Source organism: Neophocaena asiaeorientalis, unplaced genomic scaffold (genome assembly GCF_003031525.2).
Source record: "Neophocaena asiaeorientalis asiaeorientalis breed wild unplaced genomic scaffold, Neophocaena_asiaeorientalis_V1.1 scaffold87, whole genome shotgun sequence".
Taxonomy (NCBI): domain Eukaryota; kingdom Metazoa; phylum Chordata; class Mammalia; order Artiodactyla; family Phocoenidae; genus Neophocaena; species Neophocaena asiaeorientalis.
Window position 1 is genome coordinate 5,437,190 of NW_020175432.1, and position 16,377 is coordinate 5,453,566.

General features: G+C 52.5%; 2 protein-coding genes across 3 annotated transcripts; both read left to right on the top strand.

Annotated features, from left to right (window-relative positions):
* The first annotated feature begins 814 nt into the window (after positions 1–814).
* Positions 815–6,421, top strand: MRI1 (methylthioribose-1-phosphate isomerase 1). Its single transcript, XM_024767562.1, has 6 exons — positions 815–1,163; positions 1,239–1,477; positions 2,319–2,494; positions 3,772–3,948; positions 4,029–4,253; positions 5,973–6,421. Exons 1-6 carry the CDS (start codon positions 1,032–1,034, stop codon positions 6,116–6,118), a joined length of 1,095 nt encoding a protein of 364 aa, XP_024623330.1. The 5' UTR covers positions 815–1,031; the 3' UTR covers positions 6,119–6,421.
* Positions 6,422–6,593: 172 nt separating this feature from the next.
* On the top strand, positions 6,594–11,247 carry CUNH19orf53 (chromosome unknown C19orf53 homolog). 2 transcript variants are annotated; one of them, XM_024767665.1, is made up of 3 exons: positions 6,594–7,561; positions 7,640–7,695; positions 10,801–11,247. In XM_024767665.1, the coding sequence occupies exons 1-3, from the start codon at positions 7,465–7,467 to the stop codon at positions 10,942–10,944; spliced, it is 297 nt and encodes a 98-aa protein (XP_024623433.1). In that variant the 5' UTR covers positions 6,594–7,464; the 3' UTR covers positions 10,945–11,247. The 2 variants fall into 2 exon arrangements, with proteins under 2 accessions (XP_024623433.1, XP_024623432.1); XM_024767664.1 differs by lacking the exons at positions 6,594–7,561; positions 7,640–7,695 and adding exons at positions 7,947–8,344; positions 8,423–8,478.
* Positions 11,248–16,377: the final 5,130 nt, after the last annotated feature.

Genomic DNA, 16,377 nt, shown 5'->3' on the forward strand with positions numbered 1-16,377 from the left:
GCTTGCCCAGCATCTCATCAGCCAATGCTGATGCTGTGACCACGGCCTGGGTCCCCACCCAGCTTGATGAGAGTTGAAAGGTAGTAGCCCAGGCTGGCCTGTAATCGGTGCCAACTTCCTGGAGGAGGTGGCACAGGCTGGGTATGAAGGATGAAACTGGGACTGGACAGCAGGGGTGCTCAGGATCCAGGCCGGATGCAGAAGGGGATGGAGCACACAGGTGTGGGCTGTTCATTATCCCCCACCCATGGGGACACCCTGGAAGGATCATGAAAGAGACCCCAGCGTGTTGCTTCCTTTGAAGGAAACTAGTAAACTGAGCAAAAAAAACAGCTGAGCATCCACCAGGTGACTCATGGCCCACCACCTCCCCCTAAATCCTGGAGAAGGATCATTTCACAAATATTAACGGAGCACTTGCAGTGCACCAGACGCTATCCTAGCCACTGGAGATGCAGTGGTGAACAAACCAGACATACGGACCTCTCCGGGCTGAGGTTCTGGCTGAATTCTGCTGAACTTGTAATGTGCCCTGTCCGGAGGTAGTGGTGGCCCCCAGCCCGCAGGCCTTTACTCCCCGCGGGGATAGGAAGGTCTCAAGGCAGCAGTAAGAGTCTGTTGGATCTCAGAACCCCCTTCTGGTGCCTTGCTCTGCGTGAGGCCAGAGGCAGCACTGGCTCTGGCTGGAGAAGTCAGGCACCTGAGGGTACCCACCTGGCACTTAGGAGTCTTGCTATAGCCAGACGCCAAACACAGGACTTGGCATGCAATAGTTGCCCTATAAATAGTGGCACCATTTTGGTTCCGAGGGTGCGGCTAACTGCCCAGGTTTGGCGGGGAACTTGGAGTAGGACCCGGCGCCTGGTTCGCGGGTCCCAGGAGCCAGCGAAGTTGATGTGCGCACGCTCCTCCTTCCGGGAGAGGTCCCACCCCTGGGCCCTGGCCTCGCCCCCTGCGCCCTTTCCGGCCCCGCCTCTGGTGCGCGCGGCCCGCTGAGCCCCGGGAAAGGCGGTGATCGCAGCTGCAACAGCATGACTTTGGAGGCGATCCGCTACTCGCGGGGCTCACTACAGATCCTCGACCAGCTGCTGCTGCCCCAGCAGAGCCGCTATGAGGCGGTGGGCTCGGTGCGCCAGGCCTGGGAGGCCATCCGCGCTATGAAGGTGGGGCCGCTCGGTGGGACCGGGGTGGGGGGCTTCCCATGCCTGCAGTCCCTGACGCCCCCATTTCCCCACCAGGTGCGCGGCGCCCCAGCCATTGCGCTCGTGGGCTGCCTCAGCCTCGCCGTGGAGCTGCAGGCGGGCGCCGGGGGACCCGGACTTGCCGCGCTCGTGGCCTTCGTGCGCGACGCTCTGAGCTTACTTGTCACCGCCCGGCCCACCGCCGTCAACATGGCCCGCGCCGCCCGAGACCTGGCCGACCTCGCAGCGCAGGAAGCGGAGCGGGAGGGCGCCACGGAGGAGGCGGTCCGAGAGAGGTAGAGGGGCCTTGTGCCAAGCGCTGCTCTAACCGGCGGCTATTCATTCTTTTTTTTTTTTTTTTTTCCCAAGCACCCAGTTACAGATGGGGAAACTGAGGCAATGTGCTCTTAGTCCAGTGCCACACAGGCAGGGCTGGGACTCACCACCGGACAGCCTGGCCCCGAGATCCTTGAACTCAGTGCCCTGACTCTGACCTCCCTGAACGTCCCCAGCCCTATCTGCCCTTGGAGGCCCTTTTAAGTGCCACCTCATTTACCTAGTTTTTGCTTTTGAAGAATTTTGTTTCTAGCCCTGGTCCTCTCCCCGCTCTCTTCCCACTCTCTCCCTCCGCATCTGCTGCACGGATACTCTCCATGTTCCTTAACCCCCACCAGGGTCCCTTCTGCCTCAGGGCCTTTGCACACACCATTTCTGCAAGCCAGGTATCCATCTACTTAATCTCCTCTCCTTCAAATTTCAGGTTTGTGCCTTCCCCACCCCCCATATAATACAGCTCATTCCTGTCCTCTGTCTCCTGACTCCGAGGCCTTTTCCTTCACTTTATTGTCTGTTCATCACCTGCTTCCCCCACCTCAGTGTCAGCTCCAGAGGAGCAGAGATTTTTGTCTTGTTCACTGCTGTGTCCCCCAGCCCCTGACGCACAGGAGGTGCTTAGTAAATGTGTCCCAAGAGCAAATGGAGTTACAGTTAGGTGGCTGTGGCAGAAGGGTCCAGACCCACAGCTGCGAGAGGCTTTCAGCAGGAGAGCTCCAGGAGAGCGGTGTTGGGCAGGGAGGAGGGGCTGATGTGGGCCCTGAAGGCTTGTGACTTGTGCTCAGAGTCCCTTGTCGGCCCCAGAGTGATCCGCTGGACCGAGGACATGCTGGCAAAAGACCTCCGGGACAATCGGAGCATCGGGGACCTGGGAGCCCACCACCTCCTAGAGCGGGCAGCCCCCGAGGGCGGCAAGGTGATAGTGCTGACCCACTGCAACACCGGTGCACTGGCCACTGCTGGCTATGGCACAGCCCTAGGTGAGTGGGCATCCACAGGGATAGGGGAGGACCCTTTTTGGATGCAAGAGAAAGAAACCCAAACCACTTTATACACCCCCCAAAATGTGAATTTATTAGTTTTTGTACAGAAACACTCAGGGGGTTGGCTTCAGGCATGACTGGATCCAGCAGCTCAAATAATAGCATCAGGGTCCATCTATCCGTATCCCTAAGATCTGCCCTCCTCCATGGTGGCATCGTCCTCACGCTCCACTCGTCGGCCAGGGTTCAGATCACAAGGAAAAGAGCCTAGGGTCTCTATTCCGACAGTGTTAGAAAAGTCTCCTTGTATCTCGGGGGCTCTGACGGAGTCATCTGTCCATCTAGGATCAGTCACTCGATAGGCCTGGCCTGTGTCATGTGCCTAGAAAATTGGTGGGGGGAGTTCCCTGGCAGTCCAGTGGTTAGGTCTCAACACTTTCACTGCTGTGGCCCAGGTTCAGTCTCTGGATGGGGAAGTGAGATCCCACAAGCCGTGCAGTGCAGCCAAAAAAAAAAATTAAATACTTTTTAAATAAAAGTAAAGTTAAATTAAAATTTAAAAAAAAGAAAGTGGGTGGGATGTGTGTGGACTCCAAGAGGACTGAGGGGTGGGGCGTAGCCCCCTAAAGAAAGATTAGGGTAGCTGTGACCAGGACCAGGGGGACTGGGTCCTGGAGTTCAAGGCAGCGGATTCCAGTTGATCCCAAATTCTCCAGGAGGTTTCCCTACCTGCCTAGGTGCCACCCTTGGGCCTGGGGACTGAGGCTCTGATGGCAAGACATTCATTCATTCACTTAACAAATATCTATGCTTAATAAATGCTTATCTCCTGTGTACCCCATCACTCATACATGCATCCATTCCTTCAGTCGCTCAACATTTATTAAGCACCTACTGTGTGCCCAGCACAGTTCTAGGAGTTAGGGACCCAGCAGTGGAGAAAGTAGATCAAATCTCTGCCATCGGGAGCAGGAAAACAGGAGGAACAGACACAGGAACAGAACAAATACGTATGATGCATTTGAACGTGGTAAGTGCTAAAGAGAGAGAGTAGGGGTTGGCAGCGTGAGGGTTGCTCTGTGAGATGGAGGAATCCCGGAAGACCTCACGGAGAAGGCATTCTCTAAACACATTTGTACCAGGCAGAGAGAACAGCCACTGCAAGGGCCCGGGAGTGGGACTGCATGGTTTGGAGAACCATGCTGCTAACCAGTGGGCTGCCCTGCCCATCTGCCCCTTTGCATCTCATCCTCCTGGTGGGCTGGGCCCCACAGGTGTGATCCGCTCGCTGCACAGCCTGGGCCGTCTGGAGTGTGCCTTCTGCACGGAGACCCGGCCCTACAACCAGGGAGCCCGGCTGACGGCCTTTGAGTTCGTCTACGAGCAGATCCCCGCCACCCTCATCGCCGACAGCATGGCGGCAGCCGCCATGGCCCACTATGGAGTGTCAGGTCAGCAGGTGGGGCGTGCCAGTGGGCAGGGCTCCAGGCATGCAGGGCCCGGTGGCGACTCCCGGCATCTCATTCCCCAGCTGTCGTCGTGGGAGCCGACCGCGTGGTTGCCAATGGCGACACGGCCAACAAGGTGGGCACCTACCAGCTAGCCATCGCCGCCAAGCACCACGGCATCCCCTTCTATGTGGCTGCCCCCAGCTCGTCGTGTGACCTCCACCTGAAGACGGGCCGGGAGATCATCATTGAGGAGCGTCCTGGCCAGGAGCTGACCCATGTCAGTGGGGTCAGGATTGCGGCACCCGGTAAGCCATCCGCTCAGAGGGGGGGCACCATAGGCCTGGGCACCTCTGTTGAGGCACCCTGACCCCTTCACAGGCAGCAGGTGGTATTTGGGGTGTCATCAGCCTTCTGGGGCATAAGGTGCTCCTTCAAGCCATATTTTAGAGCAGACACGTCTTGGAAGTCAGATTCAAGGTCAGAAGATACAGCTAATGAGTTGGGAAGCCTTGAGCGCATTGCCTTGCTCTTCTCCACCTCTGTTTTCTCACCTGAATAAGAAATAAGAGTACCACCTGGCCGAGTGCTTATGAAGAGACAGATATCTCTCAGCTTCCCCACACTTCCTGGCTGTGTAGCCTGGTTGCCTAAAATTCATCCCTAAGAGCCCCATGAGCTGTGTTCATGACCTACCTCATATACCCGAGGCGGTTCAGTGTAATTAACCCCCGTGAAGTGGAGAACAGTGCCTGGCCCTTAGTGCTCGTTAAATAGTAACAAGTATGATCAAAACCTTTTATTAAAAGGACCGGTTAGGGATAGGGAATTTGGGACTGCCGTGTACACACTGCTATATTTAAAATGGATAACCAACAAGGAGCTACTGTCTAGCTGTATTCAATATCCTGTGATAAACCATAATGGAAAAGAATATAGATAGATGATAGATAGATAGATAGATAGATAATAAAAATAGATACATTAATGCTGAAAAAAAAAATTCTCGTGATTTTTTTGGTGCCCCTGCTTTCCTGGAGGCTTAATTATTTAGCACTGATCAAAACCCATAAGACCATGGAAAGCAGAGTTGACAACCCACCGTGTCCCTCCCCCCAAGAAAGCTGGGTAACACGGGCCAGGTGCAGTCTGGGGACCCCGATACTCTGTTCTGGCCAAGGATCACAGGAATGCAGACCCCAGGAGAACAGGTCTTTCTTCTGATTTTTCCAAGAGAAGCCTTACGTTTGTTATATGTTTGAAAGCTCCCACACTTTGAAAGCTGACAGCTAATTCAGTGGTCTTAAAAAACTGTGAACCAGAGAAAACAGAGTTTGCAGCCTCTTGTGTAAGAGATTGTTATTCATTCAGCAAACATTTTTGAGCACCTGGCCAGTGCCAGGTGACATGATAGGGCCGGGGAAACAGGAGTGAAAAAAAACATAAAAGTCCCTGCCCTCATAGAGCTGACAGTCCAGTGGGGAGACAGACAACAAACAAGATAAATAACAAAATCCCAGTGTATGTTAGAAGCGGGTAAAGGCTGAGGAGAAATAAATGAGGCACAGAAGGATATGGGAAGTGTCTGTGCAGGGGGTGAATTAGACAGGGTTATCAAATATCACTGAGAAGGTGATATTTGAGAAAAAACCTGAAGGCAGTGAAACATCAAGTCATGTGCGTATCTGAGGGAAAGCATCCAGGCAGAGGGCACAGCCCATGCAAAGGCCCTGGGGTGGATTCTTGGGAGTTTCCTAAAGAAATTCCTGGAGCAGGCACAAGTGGGTGGATGTATATAAGACTTTGAAGGCTTCTTCTTAGACAGTGACAATCCAGGAATGTAGGGGGTCTAAATTCATTACTGGTATCAAAACCCATGCCTTCATGCACTTTTGGGGTGAGGATCTCTAGATTCTCAAGGATTCCCCAATCCCAAAAACCACTGTGAGTGAGACAGGCGACAATAGCTTGAGAACTTTCAATGAGCCTAATCCCTGCCTTTCTTGCCTCCCCCCTCTCCCCTGAAGGAATTGGGGTTTGGAATCCTGCCTTTGATGTCACCCCCCACGACCTCATCACTGGCGGCATCATCACAGAGCTGGGTGTCTTTGCCCCTGAGGAGCTCCAGGAAGCCCTAGGTGCCACGGTCACCCTAGATGGACCCCAGAAGTAACCAACCTAGCTGTCCATATCCTGCCCCCATTATTTTTATAATAAACTGATTGAATGGCCTGCCCAAAAGCTGACCTTGTTCCCCCAGCCACAATTCTTCCCAGAACAGAGAAAGCAGACAGGGCCTTTGCATGGCTCTTAAGATCCCACCAGCTGAAGTCAAGCTGCCTGAGTTCATATCGCAGTTCCACCGCCTTTTCTTTTTCTTCTTCTTTTTTAAATTAATTTATTTATTTTTGGCTGTGTTGGGTCTTCGTTGCTGCGTATGGGCTTTCTCTAGTTGTGGCGAGCAGGGGCTACTCTTCGTTGCAGTGTGCGGGGCTTCTCGCTGCAGTGGCTTCTCTTGTTGCAGAGCACGGGCTCTAGGTGCTCGGGCTTCAGTAGTTGTGGCACACGGGCTCAGTAGTTGTGGCTCGTGGGCTCTAGTGCGCAGGCTCGGTAGTTGTGGTGCACGGGCTTAGTTGCTCTGAGGCATGTGGGATCTTCCCAGACCAGGGCTCAAACCCGTGTCCCCTGCACTGGCAGGCAGATTCTTAACCACTGCGCCGCCATGGAAGTCCTCCACCGCTTTTTCTGTTGTGTGATCTTGGCCAAATCACTTCACCTCTCCATGCTTTGTTTTCATCATTTACAAAACGGAGACAATACTAGTACCTCCCTTTTTGGTTGCTCTCAGGGCTGGAATTAGGGTGACACCTCAGGTGCAAAATTTTAGAGGAGGCCCTGAGAAGCTCAGTAGTCAAGATAAAGAATAGCTTCATGCATTACTTTTGAAAAATCAAAATTAATGCAAAAACAATCCATGGTGAACAAAATATAAAGATATTAAATAGAATGAAACCCTGACCTTGCATATCCTGACCCTACTCCCTTCAGTCCTGATACCAGCCCTCGTTCCAACAAAACTTTATTTACATCAAGCAGCCAGTCCACAGGCTGTATTTGGACGATTTTTCTTTGTGTTAAAATATTATTTTTGAATGTGGAATATATTTTTATCTTGATAACTGAAGTTCGGGGCACCCCTTAAATTTTGCACCAGAGTGCCTCACTTGCCTGACCGAAAGTCCTAGACTTGAAGTTTATGTATAAAGAGCATAAAACAGCATAAGTTTTATAAAGCAGATAAGCACCCAGTAAGTGTTAGCTTATCATTATAACCTTTACTTCGAAATTTTTGCGAAATGCTGCCTATCATCGACCGTCGTGGGTAGTGGTCACTTTAACTCTTTGCCACGTTGTATCCCGTGAGCCATTCCGCCCTCCGGCCCCACTGTATCCCATCGTCCCCTGCGTTTTTCATCTGCGACCTCCCACAGCCCTGCCTCTTCCGGTGCATGACTGATCATGGCGCAGGGGCAGCGCAAGTTCCAGGCGCGGAAACCAACGAAGAGCAAGACAGCGGCGACAGCCTCGGAGCGGAACCGGGGCCCGAGGAAGGGCGGTGAGGAGTGGGCCGGGGACTGGGGGGGCGAGGTGGGCCCGAGGTTCTCCGGCCTCACGAGAGCGCATCTCTCCCCAGGTCTCGTTATCGCACCCAAGAAGGCACGCATCGTGCAACAGCAAAAGCTCAAGAAGGTGAGTTCGAGCGTGTGAGAGGCCCGGGATGGAGAACTCCCAGTGCTGTGAGCTTCAGTTTCCTCCCTTGTGCAGTGGGTACGGAAACATTACATGTTCCAACAAAACTTTATTTACAACATCAAGCAGCCAGTCCACAGGCTGTATTTGGACGATTTTTCTTTGTGTTAAAATATTATTTTTGAATGTGGAATATATTTTTATCTTGATAACTGAAGTTCGGGGCACCCCTTAAATTTTGCACCAGAGTGCCTCACTTGCCTGACCGAAAGTCCTAGACTTGAAGTTTATGTATAAAGAGCATAAAACAGCATAAGTTTTATAAAGCAGATAAGCACCCAGTAAGTGTTAGCTTATCATTATAACCTTTACTTCGAAATTTTTGCGAAATGCTGCCTATCATCGACCGTCGTGGGTAGTGGTCACTTTAACTCTTTGCCACGTTGTATCCCGTGAGCCATTCCGCCCTCCGGCCCCACTGTATCCCATCGTCCCCTGCGTTTTTCATCTGCGACCTCCCACAGCCCTGCCTCTTCCGGTGCATGACTGATCATGGCGCAGGGGCAGCGCAAGTTCCAGGCGCGGAAACCAACGAAGAGCAAGACAGCGGCGACAGCCTCGGAGCGGAACCGGGGCCCGAGGAAGGGCGGTGAGGAGTGGGCCGGGGACTGGGGGGGCGAGGTGGGCCCGAGGTTCTCCGGCCTCACGAGAGCGCATCTCTCCCCAGGTCTCGTTATCGCACCCAAGAAGGCACGCATCGTGCAACAGCAAAAGCTCAAGAAGGTGAGTTCGAGCGTGTGAGAGGCCCGGGATGGAGAACTCCCAGTGCTGTGAGCTTCAGTTTCCTCCCTTGTGCAGTGGGTACGGAAACATTACCTCCCAATCAGTGAGCCTCCTAAAGCCACGAGTGGCGCGCAAAATGTGTTCAGCACACACTGGCTGCTGTCGCTGAAATTGTCCTCGTTAATAGACCTCGAGAGGGAAGGCAGCCTGGGAAAGGGGTTGAAAACCCCAGCTTTGCAAGAAGACAGTGCTGGAAGCAAAGCGCAGTTCCATCGACAGCTAGTATATCTTCACCCTGAGCTTCTTAAAGAAGAAATGGTTGTAGTGATAGCACTTTTCTCCTAGAGTTGTAAGGATTCAATGCCATAGGACACCTGTAAAGCCCTGAGAACAGCACAGGGCTGAAATAAACGTTTTTGTGGTTGTTTTTAAGTGTAGCTTTTTCGTGTGCAGGTGAATAGGGTTGATCTTACAAAGAAGTTGCAAAGAGATTTTTGTTAAGGTTGCAAAGAGAAGTTACAAAGAGATCTGGTGGAGGCAGACCTGAATTCTAATTGTACAACACACACTAACTCACCCTATAATCTTGAGCAAATTGTTTAGAGCCTCAGTTTTTTGTTTTTTGTTTTTTGTTTTGGCTGCGCTACACAGCTTTCAGTAGTTCCCCGACCAGGGATTGAACCCCGTGCCCCCTGCAGTGGAAGATGGTATCTTAACCACTGGATCGCCAGAGCCTCAGTTTTCTTAGACCTGGGTACCCAGCAACCTGCTTACCTCCATGTCTCAGCCGGAGGGGGAAAGTGTCTCGTGGGCATCTCAAGCTCAGTATGTCCAGAACCAGGGTCCTGATCCTACCCCCACTGTGCTCCCCGACTCCACCATGATCCTGCCACAGTCTCTCCTTCCAGATACTCGGGATTCCCCCTTTCTCTCACATACAGGTTGGATCTCGTCCTTTTTGCCTTCAGGATTAATCTAGATTCCACCCACTTCCCACCTCTCTGACCCCCCAACCTGGTCCCATCCCATCATCTCCCACCTGGACCAGGGCAGTCACATCCTCCCAGATCTCCTGGCCCCGCCATTCCCCATAGCAGCCAGAGGGCACCTGTGAGCACCTGAATCAGGGCACTTCCCTTCTCTGCTCAGAACCCTCGGTGGCTCCCACCTCACTCAGGAAGAGCCCAGGTTCTCCCCACAGCCCACAGGACCCGGCACACTCTACTCCTGTCTTTTCCCTGCCCTCACCTCCTCCCTCTCTCCCTCCAGCCTCACTGGCCCCATAACTGCTCCTTGCCCCACCTCAGAACTTTTGCACTAGCTGTTTCCTCCGCCTGTTTCTTCTCCCAGAAATCTACACGGCTTCCTTCCTCCCAGTCAAGTCTGGCTGCAAGCGTTGCTTCTGAGCAGCTATCCCTGATGGCAATCCCACCCCCTCCCTCACTCATCATCCCTTGTATTCTTTTCTCCATAGCAGCACTTGTCATCTGTTATCCTTCAACAGTTGACCAGAGGGACTTCACTGGCGGTCCAGTGGTTAAGACTCTGCGCTTCCACTGCAGGGGGCGCCAGTTCCAGTTCCGATCCCTGGTTGGGGAAAGAAGATTCCACATGCCACTGGGCGTGGCCAAAGGAAAAAAAAAAAAAAAACTGTTTACCAGAATTTGTCACTGACAGCTGTGTTGTCCACACGCACCGAATGTCAGCTTCATGAGGGCAGAGATTTTTCTGTGTCTTTGCTGTTGTTTCCCTTGCGCCCAGGCGTGTGGTGACAGTCATGGTTGTCATGGTCATTGGAACTCACAGGTCGGGCAAGGGAGCAGTTTAGGTATTATGATTAAACTACCAGTTTTGGACCCAAACACTTGGGTTCTTCCTGTGCCTTTACTTGCCTGCACCCCTATTTCTCAGAGCCCCAGTTCACCATTAGCAAAGCAGAGACGAGGGGAGGCTGCCCACCTGGAGGCTGAGGCTGGAGACTCTGGGCGTGCTGGGTTCCAATCTCCCGTCACTCACATGATTTGGGAATCCTGGGCAAGTGCCTCCTCACTGCATGTGCCTCAGTTTCCCCAGCTATAAAATGGAAATGGGCAGAGGTTTAGAAGCTGAGATCCAGAGATGAGAAGGGGTTTTTCGGTGTGCAGTGTTCCCAGAGTATGGGGCAGAAGCAGGACTTAAGCCCCAGCCACCAGATTCTCAGGTGTTGTTTTCGGGGGAGTTGCTGATCCAGCCCCTTGTGAGCTCACAGGAGAAAGGGCAGCAGACCAGGCCCTCCCTCCCGCCTCAGGTCCCAGTCTGATTGTGCCATGGTTGCTCCCTCAGAACCTGGAGGTCGGGATCCGGAAGAAGATCGAACATGATGTGCTGATGAAAGCGAGCACCAGCCTGCCCAAGAAGCTGGCACTGTTGAAGGCCCCCACCAAAAAGAAGGCAGCAGCCCCCTCCTCCACCAAGACGGCTTCCTAAGGATGCACCCCAGCGGAGGCCATCACCGCAGCCCTGTCTGTGCTCAGACCTGTGCAGGGAGGAGAGGCCGTGCTCCCCAGAGCCTTGGGTTGCGCCTCAAACTTTACTGGGGGCCTGGCCCGTGAGCAGGTGATCAGCAGGTCAGAAGTGCACTGGCTGGCTTCCCAGGGTGCCAAGGCCAGGCCAAGCGCAGGCCAAGACCAGGAGGATGCCTTCACCAACTTCCTGTGTCCCCCTACCCCTCCCCACATCCTGTCTCCACTGGTTTAACCCAGAGCAATAAACCTGACTTTGTCATTCCTCCCACGGTCACATGCTCCTGTGAGCGGGATGTGCTGGGGCCTGGGGCCAGGTGCCCCGACCAGGTCATCCCCAGCAGTTTCCACAGGAGACTAGCCACATGCCAGGGAAGGACGAATGGGCTTCTGCACCTCCAGCCTGGGAACCAGGGGAGAGTGTTCCTTCCTCCTGCCTTGGGTGACTCACCTACATACCCTCCACGGACATGCCTGTGTCACCCCCTCTGCCGGGGACCGGCCAGGCAGCCTAGTGAGTCACTTTCCCATCTGCAGGACAGGTACTGACACCACCTTGTAGAGTCAAAATGCCGATTAAACCAGAATGTGCTTACAAACTTCTCAGTGCCACCTCGATCTTTAAAAAAAGTCGTAAGTCATAACAGCAAGTATGAAGCACTGCCTGTGGCCCAGGCACTGCTCTGGTGATTTCCACACATCACCTCAGTCCTCGTGATGCCCAGGTCAGGTCACATTAACATTCCAGACCAGGGACTTGAACCCGGCGCTGGCAGAGCCCCAGTACGTGTTCTCGGCTGCCCATCTGCTGCCTCTCTTAACAGACCAAGTTTCTGTTCTGTTCCATCCTGGGCTCCCCTCCCCTAAAACATCTGTGCCTGTGGGATCGGCTGAGCCACTGTCTTTGGAGGGAGGTGGGAGTGCGGTGGCTGTTCCCCCCCGAGGTGGGTGACAGAACTCCCAACATTTTTCTTAAAAGCAAGGGACAGACACTGGAAAACAGTTCGGTGGCTCCTCAGTAAGTTCAGGCTGGAGTTACCACGTGACCCAGCTGTTGCCCACCAGGCACACACCCCAAGGGATCAAACACAGACTCAGTATCTCGGACTCGTACGTTCACAGCAGCACCAGTCATGGTCACCCAAAGGTGGTAGCAACCCAAACGCTGCCAACAGGTGACTGGATAAGCAAAGTGTAGTTTATCCACAGGATGGAATATTATTCAGCCATAAAACAGAATGATAAAGTTCACCATGGGTGAACTTGGAAAACATTCTGAAAGAAGCCAGACACAAAAGGCCACGTAATGTGTGATTCCATTCATGGGAAATGTCCGAAAGAGGCAAATCCATAGCGACGGTGGTTCTCTATGGGGTGCCAGGAACTGGGGGAAGGGCAGTGGGGAGTGACAGCAAATGGGTATGGGGCCATCTTTGGGAGGTGATAAGGTTTTTTTTTGTTTTGTTTTGTTTTGTTTTGTTTTGTTTTTGGTGATAAGGTTTTGAAACTAGATAAAGTTGGTTGCAAATGTGAATGTGTGAAATGCCACTGAATTATACCCTTCTAAATGGTGAATTTTCCATGTGAGTTTTAACCCCCGGAAAAGGCAGGAACGGTAATTTCACATGCAAAAAAAAAAAAAAAAATCCTGATTTACATCTCAAAAACGCAGGAATTGTGGCAGCAGAGCCCTAATTTGATGGCGAGACTTCACAGTTTGGAGTTGTCTGGGGCCCGGGGCTCAGGGTTTCTGTTAGGGGGGAGGAGAGGGGCGGAGGATGGGGCCCAGACCCGGGACTGGAGGGCAGGGCTGCCACTTGGCTCTGTGATGCCCAGAGTATACCGTTCCTTGAGCCCCACCTACAGGACCTGGACCCTCCTGCCATCTGCCCACCTCACAGCAGTCTCTCCCCTAAGCAGACAGCGAGTGACTTCTGCCCTTTGATATGGAGTCGCTTTGCACGTTGGGCATCTATTGTGCGCCTACTGCGTGCCAACCTCTGGGCTAGGTAGAGCTGAGAACTGACATTCTAGTGGGGAGAACAGAAAGCAAGGAAGCCCCAGGCCACCCCCTCCAGACTCCCGCCTCCACCCAGTCCTGCCCCCTGGCCTTTTTCACCTCCTGTTCCTTCCCCCTCCCAGGTGTCACCTCAGAGAATCGTTCTCTGTCCCCTGCTCCTGGAAGGGGTCACTCTGTGCCATTCTCATCCGTTTTCTACTCTGCATCTTTGGTGTGTCTCCAGCACCTGGAACAGCGCACAATAGTTGCTCCAGGAACAGGTGTTTGTTGAAGGAAGGAAGGAAGGAATTGTTTCTTTCTGCAAGGTACATTTTGCGTCTCTGTAAATCAGTTCTGACCATTCAAAGCGTCATCGCTATACAACACGTCCTTCCCTTCCGGGTTAGCTGGTTCATAACAGCGTCTTTGAAATTTCACAGCTCCATCCATGAATTGTAAGCAACTGATAGCAATACAGAACCACTCTTATCTGCTCATTCTGGCCCACGCAGCTGAGGTTCCACTGACAGCCCTCCTCCCCTGTGGAAAAACCAATTTGCCTCCATTCGCACATTTATTTACTCAAATAGTCTGATCTGTTGTAAAAGTGCCCGTTTTCCGGACTCTCTTTTGAACCTCGTATAACATCTGCCTGGTTCCCACAGGAGTTCAATAAAAAAAATCTTAACACGTGTTCGTCTCTATTTGTCGGTGAGAGCCTTGATTGCACCCACTTTTGAAAATTATCTTTTAACCTTTCTGTCTGGAATCTCGAAATGGTGAGGGGTGGGACCGGCTGGGCTCTGGGTGCCATCTGGCGCTTCCCTCAGCCACCAGGAGGCGCCTCCAACCCGGGCCAAGCCCACTGCCGCTGGCGGCGCCCGGGCTGGCCGAGGACTCCTGTAAACTGGCTCCCTTTGTCCCTCTGACGCCAGCCCCTTTGAGGGGGACCCCAGGGGTGAGGAAAGGCATTCAGGTGTGACAGGTTTCGGATCTGGAATGTCAACGCACCTGTTCCCTCTTCACCCCACTCCCTCGGCCTCCCCAAACAGCCTCACTTTCCCACCACCTCCACCCTCCACCCCATCACTGACCTGGGTGACTTTTCCCTCCCATGCATGTGGGTGCTGCCCACAAATCCCCCATTAGTGTCGCAGCCAAGAGCCCCAGACTTTGGGAAATCCCTACACCTCTTGTTCTCTTCAGCAAGTCCCTTTCTGAGCCTCAGTTTCTTCATCTGTTAAATGGAGACCCTAACACCCCTCCCTGAGTGTGGAAATGTGGGGAGCCTGAAGACTGTGACAGCTGCCTTTGTTTTCCTGGACGGGGAGGGAAGCCCAGTTCCAGCCACTCAGCCTGTCTACTCCCTGCCTTTTCCCCTGCCCCTCCCCACTCCCCAGGGCCAGGGCAGTCATTAAATGTTGCTTTTCAGACAATTATTCCTGCTCAAGCCTTTTCCTCTCCTGCCTCCACCTTCCCCCTCTGCCTGGAATGCCCATTTTTCCTGGCAGGGCCCTGACTCTCTGCCCTTGAACTTGTGTTCCAAGAGGGAAGAGAAGAAATGTAAGAAGCAAATCTTGCCAGCTGGGCAGCCCAGAGGGGCTGCATCGGGACCAGGAAGTAAAACTGCCCTGGCTGGTTTCCTGCCTGAGTTAACAGGGGCATTGGGGTGCTTCAGGGGGGTTGGCAGAGGGAGGGACTCTCAGAATGTTAGGATGGGGTAGCACAGAACTAGGGGGTGGGGGTGCCATGGGCCCCCTCATCCCAGCCTTCAGAGTCACCCTGTTTCTCATGGGTCTTGATGTCAGTACACATGTGGGTTTGGGGTCAGGAGCTGTGGATGCCTAGACAGTGAGCTCACAGCGGCAGGCGGGATAAATGTGGTTCCGTTTTCCTGAGGCCCAAACTCACTGGCTACACTGAGAAGGGAGGACTTGCGGGTAGCTAGAACACCCCTTGCCACGTCACCCTTCCTAAAAGTGTTGCTAGGAAGAGGGTAGGCGTGAAACAGTCTTGGAGACTTCATCCCGGAGGCAACCCCCATTTTCCCAAGGGCCTTTCTGACTTCTCACATTCTCCAGGGATTGCTGTGTGGCCTTGGGCAACTTTCTGACCCTCTCTGGGCCTCACTGCCCTCATCTGTAAAATCAGAGGAACGGAATAGAATGTTGGTGTTTCCCAAACTGTGCATCTGATCCCCAGCCGATGTGACAAGACCAGCCCACCCACCAGGGTTTGAATGCTGGCCCTACCCTTTCCTGCTGTGGACCTAGGTTAAGTCACCTGAACTTTCTGTGCCTCAGTTTTCTCATCCATGAGATGGGGATGATGAAAATATTAGTATCTCTTGTGAGAGAATAAAATAAAACATCCTCACCCTGTGATGTCCCATTCTCTATTCCTCCCATACATCCTGTTCCACTGGCCTGGAGTGCCTTTTCTGATTCAGCATCTCAGGACATCCACTGAAGCATCCTCAGGGACAAGGGCCAGCCACATACTAAATGCTGAAGGGGGCTGCTTGGAAAACCGGACCCTGGGTCCTGTTTGCTAGGGGAGCACCTGAAAGACTTGTTTCACTGATGTTCTCCCTGCTTTTCTCCCCACCCATTTCTCCTTCCCCATAAGTCTATCTTTGCCTCAAATCCTTGCAAGAAAGACGTGCTCTAATAAGTCTAAGGCTTCCCAGTCAGGCAAGAACTCCACCTCTCTAAGCCTCAGTTTCCTCATATGAGAAATGGAGATGACATCCCCATTTCGCAGCACTGTTGGAAGGCTTACATTTGATAATGTTTCTGAACAGCTAGAGCACCAATAAGCAATCAGTACATTATTATTAGTGTTGTTTCATTGTCGTCATTGTGGTCAGCTGTGGTTTCTCAAGACCACTGCTGTCCCATAGAAATTACAATCCAAATTGCATATGTAACTTTAAACGCCCTGATACCGCATAGAATAAAATAAAATAAATACACAATGAAACAGGTGGAATTAATTTTAATAATGTATTTTACTTAACACAAACGTCTAAAATAGTATTATTTCCACATGTAATCGATATAAAAAATTCTTAATGACATACTTTGCCTTCTTTTTTTTCTATTAAGTCTCCAAAATCCAGTGTGTTTTACATTGACAGCACAGCCCAGTTCAGCTTGGTCCCATTTCAAGGACCCAAAGGACACTTGTGGCCAGTGGTGACCATACTGGACAGTGCAGGTCGGAGGGAGTTTACTGAAGGGTGGGTTGGGGATTGGCCAGAAAATGCAGCTGTGAAACTGGAAATTCCTGGAAGGAAAAAGGCAGAGTTTCCATGTGGGGAGAGGCAGGGGGCAGCAATCAGGCCACTTAGGGGCCAGCTTCGGTTTTCCTGCTCTGTAGATCATTTCAGTGGAATGG

What these genes read in the sequence shown, in the direction of transcription:
- CUNH19orf53 (XM_024767665.1), top strand. Translation starts at nt 7,465, where the DNA reads ATGGCGCAGGGGCAGCGCAAGTTCCAGGCGCGGAAACCAACGAAGAGC. An exon ending in CCGGGGCCCGAGGAAGGGCG is followed by an intron (nt 7,562 to 7,639) that starts GTGAGGAGTGGG and finishes ATCTCTCCCCAG; the next exon opens with GTCTCGTTATCGCACCCAAG. An exon ending in AACAGCAAAAGCTCAAGAAG is followed by an intron (nt 7,696 to 10,800) that starts GTGAGTTCGAGC and finishes TTGCTCCCTCAG; the next exon opens with AACCTGGAGGTCGGGATCCG.
- MRI1 (XM_024767562.1), top strand. Translation starts at nt 1,032, where the DNA reads ATGACTTTGGAGGCGATCCGCTACTCGCGGGGCTCACTACAGATCCTC. An exon ending in AGGCCATCCGCGCTATGAAG is followed by an intron (nt 1,164 to 1,238) that starts GTGGGGCCGCTC and finishes TTTCCCCACCAG; the next exon opens with GTGCGCGGCGCCCCAGCCAT. An exon ending in GAGGAGGCGGTCCGAGAGAG is followed by an intron (nt 1,478 to 2,318) that starts GTAGAGGGGCCT and finishes TGTCGGCCCCAG; the next exon opens with AGTGATCCGCTGGACCGAGG.